Source organism: Cololabis saira, chromosome 1 (assembly GCF_033807715.1).
Source record: "Cololabis saira isolate AMF1-May2022 chromosome 1, fColSai1.1, whole genome shotgun sequence".
In the NCBI taxonomy this organism is placed as follows: domain Eukaryota; kingdom Metazoa; phylum Chordata; class Actinopteri; order Beloniformes; family Belonidae; genus Cololabis; species Cololabis saira.
Window position 1 is genome coordinate 15,655,945 of NC_084587.1, and position 9,072 is coordinate 15,665,016.

Below are 9,072 nucleotides of genomic sequence, written 5' to 3' on the forward strand. Positions count from 1 at the left end.
AATTGTTTGTTGTTTTATTTTTGAATGAAATAAAGAATAAATGAATGAATTATATGATGCACATAAACAACTGACATGTCTTGCTACAGATAGAGGAAATATTACATTTTTTAATAAGTGTAATATATGTTTAAATCCAACATCAGCGAACATATGAAACCTTAGATAAAGCAGTTAGATAACGAGTTTATAATTGGTTTTGTTTTATTTATTTGTTTTTTTTTTTTATTTAAATCTTGAAATACAATTAAAAATTAAGATCAAAGGCAACATACAAATACAGAGATTCCAGCACCAAATTGAAAAGAAATAAACAAAAGATATATATAGGACAAGATAGTTGAATGTAAATTTAAAAGATAAATAAAAATAAAAACAGCATAATGTGCGAGAGTAGGTTTCATGTAAACAAATTCAGCGATCTACAGATGCCGATGGTCTTTTGTGCTTGTGTTCTTTGATGAGTAGATCGTCCTCATATATTGTTCAAGTTCTTTTTTGAGTACAAGGAGTTCAGGCTTTCTGTGGATGAATTTGCACTTGTGTATGTGAAACTTTGCTAAAAATAAAGACAGATTTATAAAAAAGAAAGCGTCCCTATCTTTGTGATTAAAATTATGAAAACCAGAAATAACATTCTTAAAATAAAGATGAAAGTCAGAAAAGACAGAATCAGCAATATACTTGTGGAAGTCCCTCCAGAATCTATAAGTGAATTCACATGACCAGTAAGTGAGTTTCAGGATGCCTTTGGCAAAAAGATCGTTTAACAACGATGATGTTTAACGTTTAAATCCAACATCAGCGAACATTTGAAACCTTAGATAAAGCAGTTAGATAACGAGTTTATAATTGCTTTTGTTTTATTTCTTTTTTTTTATTTAAATCTTGAAATACAATGAAAAATTAAGATCAAAGGCAACATACAAATACAGAGATTCCAGCACCATATTGAAAAGGAATAAACAAAAGAATATATATAAAGGACAAAAAATGTATGACTTCATGAATTACATTATATCACAGAAATGATAGATGATAGAGGATAACACAGTTATCATCATTCTTAAATGTTGATACCGGTAAATATTGTTAAATATTTGTAAATATGTATTATTATTAATATTGATATTATATAAACATGTATTATTATATGTACATATTTGTATTTAATATATTTTATTTTTTTGTTTAATTTCTCAGGAAGCACGTTGGGTGACGCAGTGACGTCACTTCCTGGCGACCAGCGAGTTTCCTTCGCGCCAACTAGTTCAGATATAAATATATATATTTTTAACTTTTCTGAAAACAAACGTGCGACAACGCTGCAAGAAAAGCTATTAAAATGGTACGTTACACTCTTTAACTCCCCTTTTAACGATAAGACATTGTGTGCGTGTGTGAACTAAGTAGTTGATGAAGAGAAAGTGGCGCTGCGTTAAACACTGCAGGAGTGTTAGTGTTAGCTGCAGCTAAAGAGGATCAACTTGCAATTTTAAACACACGACATGATCGTCTGACACCTGCTACTTGTTTTCAGTTTAATTCATTAAGTTAAAACACTAAAATTGTGCACGTATTGCTGCACAATCAGGGTCGGAGCGTGAAATCTTTGAGCTGCAGAAATGCATGTTGTTGGCGTTGCTGCCGCTTTTATAATCTGTCTTTATTGTGTCTCATCCATGAACCTGCTCCTGCTTGTGGGGGTTACATTATAGGATATCAGGCGGTTCTTTGCACCGACGACAGCCAAGCCTGCGGTGCAGAAACCTGCCTCAAATGGAAACATCAAACCAGAGGAGAAGAACAAGAGGAAGAAGAAATCTCTGTCTTCAGATGAAGATGGAAAAAAGAGAAAGAAAGAGACCACTAAGGCAAGAAGCCCCTGATTTCTACTAATAAGTGCCATTTATCTTCATTTTTGCTCATCTGGTTTTACTTTGGTTTATTTCATTTAGGTCAAAAGCCCCAAAACTCCAGAGCAAAACAAGAGCAAAGAAAAGAAACGGAAGAAGCGTGCTGTCATAGAGTCTGGTAAGACTGGTTTAGGGATGTTGTATTAAAGAAAAAAGAAGAAGGTGTGGCTGTTAAATAAGAAGACTTATACTGCACTTCAATTTAAATTGATAAGTTACTTATTTTGATACATTTCTAATTCAGGACTTCTACATATCTCTTTAGACAAAGATATGTAGAATAGAATAGAATAATTTATTGTCAATGTACCTGGGTACAGTGAGATTGAAATCAGCATCACTTCTCCAGTGCAAGACAAATAAGAAACAATAGTGCAAACAATAAGAAATATAAATAATATAAAAAAGGTTAAGGTGCATTTGAATAGTGAAGACCTGAGATTCTATTTACCGATGATAGTATATAGTTACACATGTAGTGGAATATTGCACAGATAATCCGGGAGAAGTATTGCACGGTAAAAAACAGTAACGAAGACATTCACGTTTTATTCAGGGCGGTTACGGCTTTGGGGAAAAAGCTGTTTTTAAGTCTGTTAGTTTTTGACCTGATGACTCTGTAGCGTCTTCCTGAAGGCAGCAGGTCAAACAGGTCAGAGCAGGGGTGGGAGCTGTAGATGGGATGCTACTTTAATACTTATGACACTTCATGTTGCTTGAAGGTCAACACAGCGAGAGGTGTTTTCTCACCTCTTGTCTCCGTGTGTCCTGAATTAATGTGTCCGAGCTTTGTCTGCTCATGCTATCTACTCATCTCCACCACTTTTAGCATCTTCACTCAGACTTTTTGAGGAAAAAAAAAAAAATAATAAAATAATAATAAAAAAATAAAAAAACCTTGAACTTCAACTTCATTTTATTGTCCCCCCAGAGGGGAAATGTGCTTTACGGGGGGGGGTAAAACCAAGAAACATAAAAAGGCACCAAAACACAGAGCATATTCACACAGCTAGGACACAGCAGACAAACTTAAATTAAGTTGGGTGATGGCGTGAGTTATAAAATAATTTTTCAGTCTGTTTGATTTGGTCCTGGGCAATCTGAATCTCCTGCCAGAGGGTAAAAGTTGAAACTCGGCATGGAGAGGATGGTCAGGAGTCAGGACACTGTAGGATGTCCTGAGCCTTGGATGTTACCCTCCTGCCAAAGACAGTAGGCAAATCAGGGAGGGCAACATCAATAACTTTGACGATGTGTTCCAGCCTCTTTTTATCTCCTAGTGAGAGGCTACCAAACCAGGAGATAATGGCGAATGTCAGGACAGCTTCAATCACAGAGTGGTAGAACATGATCATTAATTTGTTGCACACTCCGAACCGGTTAAGCATCCGGAGAAAGTGCAAGCGCTGTTGTGATTTTCTTTTTTTTTTTTATACACAGCAATGTGTCCTGTATTTTGAGGTCGAGGAAATCAGCTTCCTCAATGCTAATAGTTAATCTTGTCTGGAGCTACCAGAGGGCCAGCTTTTTGCAATCACACAAATATGAAGAGCAAAGTGTGTGAAACATAGCTACAAACTTCACAGAGGTGTTTTTGATTTTAGGAAGAACTCTGAGGAGAGCGCTGCTCATGGAGGCCTCGCTGAGAAGGTGTTTCATGCAGCTGGGAGAACGTCCCAAGGCAGATCCAGGACATGCTGGGGAAATAATGTCTTCTAGTTGGTCAGGGAACGGCTTAGTGTCATGCTGGGAAAGCTGGAGGTGTTGGCCAGCTTACTTGCTTAGTTTGGCTCCTCGACCCGGATATGGATGACCAAAATCAGACTTTTTGAGTTTACTAAGTAAAAATGTATGACTTCATGAATTACATTATATCACAGAAATGCACTGTGGTGCTTCTGTCTGCCAAATTTGCTTCACTTAAGGCACTTAAGGAACTTAAGACTTAAGGTTTTCCGAGTCAAGGATAACGGAACCATTCTTGGAAAAACGTATTAACCTTTCACATAATTTACAAAGATGTGAGTACACTCCTTGGTCTCCTGAGTTCTTACACATCTTACATCTTAATTAGAGAAAAAAAATCTCCAAGATTTAGTGTTCTTAAGTTTCTAACATTTTTCTTTCTTTTTTTTTTTATATATATATTAAAAAAAAGACCAAAAAAATTATTTCATATTTTATTTTTTATATGGAAACATGGTACAAACAAATGTAGATTCCAATAAAAGTAAATAGTTTTATTAAAGTTCAATTTACAGATTCGAGTTGTTTCAGCTTGGACGTTTTTAAATGATTTAGTTAATAAGGTTTTGCAGCAATCAAACTACTTTTCCATCAAGGTGAATCTCTGCGGATCTGCGTATGTGGAAGTGCTGTCAAGCAAACTTCAAATATCAGCAGGAATGTTGCAGAAAAAGAACCTGATGCTTCAGCTTTAATAAACATTGTGGGTTTTTCTTGTTCAGATTCAGAGGAGGAAGAGCAAGTGATGAAGTCAAAGAAATCCTCCAAAGAAAAAACAAAGACCAGCAAAGCAGAAGCATCTCATAAAAAGGATCCTGTGCAGTACGTCTCTGAAACAGGTGAGGCTTGTTCTTCATCTGAGTAATGATGCAAATCCTCTCAGATACACGAAATGTCAAATGAGGTGACGTTTGTTTTTCTTTTTTACTTCCAGAGTCAGACAGTGACAACTTTCAGTCCCTGAAGAATGTCTCCAAACCCAAACAGAATGGCTCTGACAAAAATAAGAAGTCAAAAACAGAGTGCTCTCCTCCAGGAGTCAAAGAGGTGGTGAAGACTTCCACGAAGCCTTTCTCAAACCAGGGGAAAACTGGGCTGAAGAGTCCTCCACGTCCTGCTTTAACTCCTCCACCTCAACCCAAAAAAACTCCAACCTCAGTGATTGACTTTTTCGGCAGTGGCTCCATTCATCGCTCAGACAAGAAGCTGGTCGCCAGCAGCAAAAGAAAGGCCGTGAGTGCTGTTGAATTATCTGTGACTGTCACTTTTTAATGTCTCTCTGGGTACAAATGAGGTCTTTGCTCATCTTTTGGTACACTCCTGTCACATGATCCGTTTACATCAAACAGACTTTGTAAAAATGTGTCTCAATTTATGTTGTTGAGTAGTTAATAGCAAACACCGTCTGAGAAGCAGAATGCTGAGAGATGCATCACGGGATGTCCCCCAAGCAATCTAAGGAGCAGGGTTTTACGAGATCAGGCTTTTTCATGAAGGACATAATATGTGACGAGAGGAATTATAAAATAAATTTAAAAAACAAACATTTGTGTACGGTACTACAATCTCTCTTGCAAATCCTCACCAGGACTGTTGCTGAAGCATTTTGGATCAGCTGGATTTTCAGAGTAGTTATGGGAAAAGTCTAACGATAAGGACTTTCTGTGGTCCGGTCTTGGAAGTAACAAATGCATGAACTAGTTTTTCTGCATCGCTTAGATGGCATGTTTCATATTTTGGTTTAAGAAAAAAAAAAAAATCCTAGAAACTTCTTCAAAAGACAAGTGCCAGTCCAAATTAGCTCCCAGATTCCTCACATTACTCCTGCACACAACTATATCATGGTGGCACTGGGTACAGTGATTATTCTAACCAATGAAAACAATGCAATTGCCATATTTAAAAGTCCTTAATAATATATAACATATATCACAGAATTTGTGGATGAATTCTTACTGATTGAGCCACACAATCAAAAATACTGTACAGCAAACATGTGACTCTGAAAAGACTTGCTTTCATCCTGAAATGTAAACTGTTGATGGCGGAAAGTTGCATAAAGGCGATTCTGAACTTTCAAACGAGATATTTAGAGCCAGGTTCAGCGTCTGCACATAGCAAGATTCCATTTCCATTCTTGTTATTCCAAGGGATTTCATGCTCCTCTTACGGATTTCCTGCCTCCGCTTTGGTGACGTAGAGTCCTGGCTCTCCAGCCAGTGGAAAAGCAATCCAGCCCTAACTGACTCCTCTTTTCCTCAGCCAACTCAAGAGCCAGAGGATCTGATAAGCGATGAGGATCTCGCCCGACAGCTGCAGATGGAAGAGGAGATGGAGGTAGGCTCCGCAACCGCCAATTCCTTGGGTCGCTGGAACTGAAGCGGTTACTTGATGAAATGATTTGGTATCTAGAGGCACATTACATACCACTACCAGAAATGTGTTGAACGCTCACGTTTAATTTTTTCATGACATGTGCATGACACTTTATATCTGTCTGTGAATATTGAAAATTGTACAGGCATTTTTTTTCTGCAGAATCTGCACTGTGATCCACAATTACCTGCCAGAGAGCAGAAGAAATTTTGAATGAGCCAGTCATGATTTCATGCATTTGTAACACTTGCATATGAAACTATCACAAGTAAGCTAAGAAGTCTCTGTTAATCATGTTTTTGTCGTTGTTTTTTCCCCGCACATCCACTCAGCTGGAAAAACGTGTCCATGATGACGAGGAATTTGCCAGAACTCTGGCCATGTTGGACGCAGAACCACAAGCCAAGAAGGTACTGAATGCAATCATTTTAAAAAGGACGAAAAACATTCACAGTTTATGACACAATTGTTTGCATGATTTTTGTCCGTGTCGGCACCCAGGCTCGCAAAAGCTCTGAGGAGAAACAAAGCATGACGTCTCCCGCAAAGAGCAGCCCGGCCGGCGCTGCTGCTGCTGCCCGCAGCACAAGCAGCCTGTCAAAGTCTAATCAATCCATGTCAGAAGATGTGATTAGTCCGTCGCCCAAGAGGAGCCCCGGCAAGGCCAGCTCAAAACTGGCCATGATGAAGAAGAAGGATGAAGGAACAAAGACTAAAACAGGCACTTCGCCCATAAAAGTGTCCTTTTCTCCGAAAAAGGAATCTCCCGCTTCTCCGATCTCAAAGTTCACACCTAAAATGGCAACCACACCCACCGCACTTAAAACGTCTCCCAAGAAACCTGAGGTGAGCCACACCGTTTTTATATGACAGAGTGCAAACAACTGCTTGGTAAGAAAACCGGTTAAAATCAAGTGCGACGTTCTTACGTTTCAACCAGAGCACAAACACGAGTCCCGAAGATGCTGAGAGGAAGAAGAAGGTCAACTCTACAGCTTACAGAAATTACCTGAACAGAGACGGACCGCGGGCTCTGGGATCCAAAGAAATCCCAAAGGTGAGATCCACCAAAAGATCAATGTTCTGTAAAGTTTCTGACGGTCAAAGCGTTAATTTCAGATTCAGAAAAGGAAATGTTTTTGATCCGTGTGGGACGACTTTGTGCATTTTCCAGGGAGAAGAGAACTGTCTGGAGGGCTGCGTGTTCGTGCTGACGGGCGTCCTGGAGTCCATGGAGAGGGACGACGCCAAATCTCTGGTTGAGCGCTATGGAGGCAAAGTGACGGGCAACCTCAGCAAGAAGACCACGTACCTGGTGCAGGGCCGAGACGGCGGCGTGTCCAAGATGGAGAAGGTGGCTTCATGTCTGTGTTCACGGGCAAAGAATAACTTGTACATTTAGGTGTTTTACTTTGGACACTGATTGGAGCTTATTCAGTGCATTAAGAAAGAAATGTACTTATAATAATGACAATATTTCCACAAAGAGCCAAAAATGTGAATCCTATCAAATGTATACATATTTTTCTGTGGTTCTGTATCCAGCCTTCAAACACAATGTGTGGAATTGCTTCAGGTTTTTTTTTTTTTATCCCCGTTTCTTCGGCTGCTCAGGCGGAGGGTTTTGGCACCAAGATCCTGGATGAAGATGGTCTGTTGGATCTGATCCGAACCAAACCAGGGAAGAAATCCAAGTATGAAATTGCTGCAGAAGCTGAGGTCAGAACCCATAAAGTCATGTTGGAAAGTCTCGCCATGGAAATGACAAATACAAACATTTCTGTATGTAATCTGGCTAAAAGTAGTTAAGCTTTTAAACTTGTAATTTTAACGATCTAGACTGCTGAATTGTTTTCATCAGTTCACTTTTTAGTAAATGTTGGGTGTATGTGGTTTTTCACTTGCTAGTTCTGAGTTTTGGCTTGTTTTTTTTAACAATGACAGGGTATATTATCAGATTTTCTTAATAATGCCCTAATATGTGAAACTTTGGAGTGTACATTATAGGCCTGTGTTGAAAAAAATCGATTTTCTGATTCTAAATCGATTCTCATATTAATTCCTAAAAATCGATTCTTATGTCTAAAGATCGATTTTTTTTTTTTTTTTTTTTTTTTCTTATTTTTTTTTTCCATCATTACATCTTCGCCCGGTAAACTTTAATCCCAGTAGTCGGACACACGGTTTGTCATGACACAAAAATGCCAGGTGCTTCATGGCAATATGTGTGTGTGGTGACAGAATAAATTAGATAAGCTAAAATGATTTGTTTACTGCATGAACTGTTGCAATTTCTTATTTTTTTGCACTTTAAATGGATATTGAAAGGCCTGTTTGAGTTATTTATTTCTTAGTTATTTCACAATAGTTATTGTGAAATTATTATTTCACTAGTTATTTTACAGTCATATAATTCAGGCCACAGCTCAAAAAACATTTTAAATAACACTAAGCCAAATCAATATCGAATCGGATCGAATCAAATCGTGATAATCGATTCTGAATCTTCAGAATCTGAATCGAATCGATTCTTGACATTTGAATCGTTCCCCAGCCCTAGTACATTATATTTCTATCAACTCCTGAAATCGCTAAACACTTTAGCTTTTCAATTTGTGGTTGTTTTTTTTAAAACTTTTTATGGGACCTCCTTTCTCCTCCCACATTAATTAGACCAAAGCTGCGAAGATCAAGACTCCTCCCAGCAAGGCGTCAAAGAGCACCCCGAGAAGTCAGAAGATTTCTCCCTCAAAGGGCAACTCCACGTCCCCTCGCACGCCGAGCCCGTCGAAGACCGGCCAGGTCCGGAGAGCCGGTGCCAAGACCAGCGAGGGCAGCACGCCGCCCGGGAGGGGCTCAGGCCACGTGGCCCGGAGGGAGCTGAGCCTCTCGTCTTCCTCGTCGCCTTCCTCCTCCGCCCCGAAACCGTCCTCGCCGGCGGGGGAGGGCAGCAGCCTGCTGTGGGTGGACAAGTACCGTCCACAGTCTCTGAAGGCTGTGATTGGCCAGCAGGGGGACCAGAGCTGCGCCAACA

General features: G+C 39.3%; 1 protein-coding gene across 2 annotated transcripts in view; it reads left to right on the plus strand.

The window, feature by feature from the left end:
* Positions 1 to 1,228: 1,228 nt before the first annotated feature.
* rfc1 (replication factor C (activator 1) 1) overlaps positions 1,229 to 9,072 on the plus strand; it is a 15,082-nt gene continuing 7,238 nt past the window's right edge. For both annotated transcript variants that reach the window (XM_061710311.1, XM_061710384.1), the window contains exons 1-12: positions 1,229 to 1,348; positions 1,719 to 1,874; positions 1,959 to 2,034; positions 4,385 to 4,501; positions 4,597 to 4,895; positions 5,925 to 5,999; positions 6,371 to 6,448; positions 6,540 to 6,884; positions 6,979 to 7,095; positions 7,213 to 7,392; positions 7,653 to 7,757; positions 8,712 to 9,072. The exon at positions 8,712 to 9,072 is cut by the window's right edge and continues 69 nt beyond it. In XM_061710311.1, coding sequence (XP_061566295.1) covers positions 1,346 to 1,348; positions 1,719 to 1,874; positions 1,959 to 2,034; positions 4,385 to 4,501; positions 4,597 to 4,895; positions 5,925 to 5,999; positions 6,371 to 6,448; positions 6,540 to 6,884; positions 6,979 to 7,095; positions 7,213 to 7,392; positions 7,653 to 7,757; positions 8,712 to 9,072 — 1,912 coding nt within the window. In that variant the 5' untranslated portion in view covers positions 1,229 to 1,345. The remainder of the gene's footprint in view (positions 1,349 to 1,718; positions 1,875 to 1,958; positions 2,035 to 4,384; positions 4,502 to 4,596; positions 4,896 to 5,924; positions 6,000 to 6,370; positions 6,449 to 6,539; positions 6,885 to 6,978; positions 7,096 to 7,212; positions 7,393 to 7,652; positions 7,758 to 8,711) is intronic.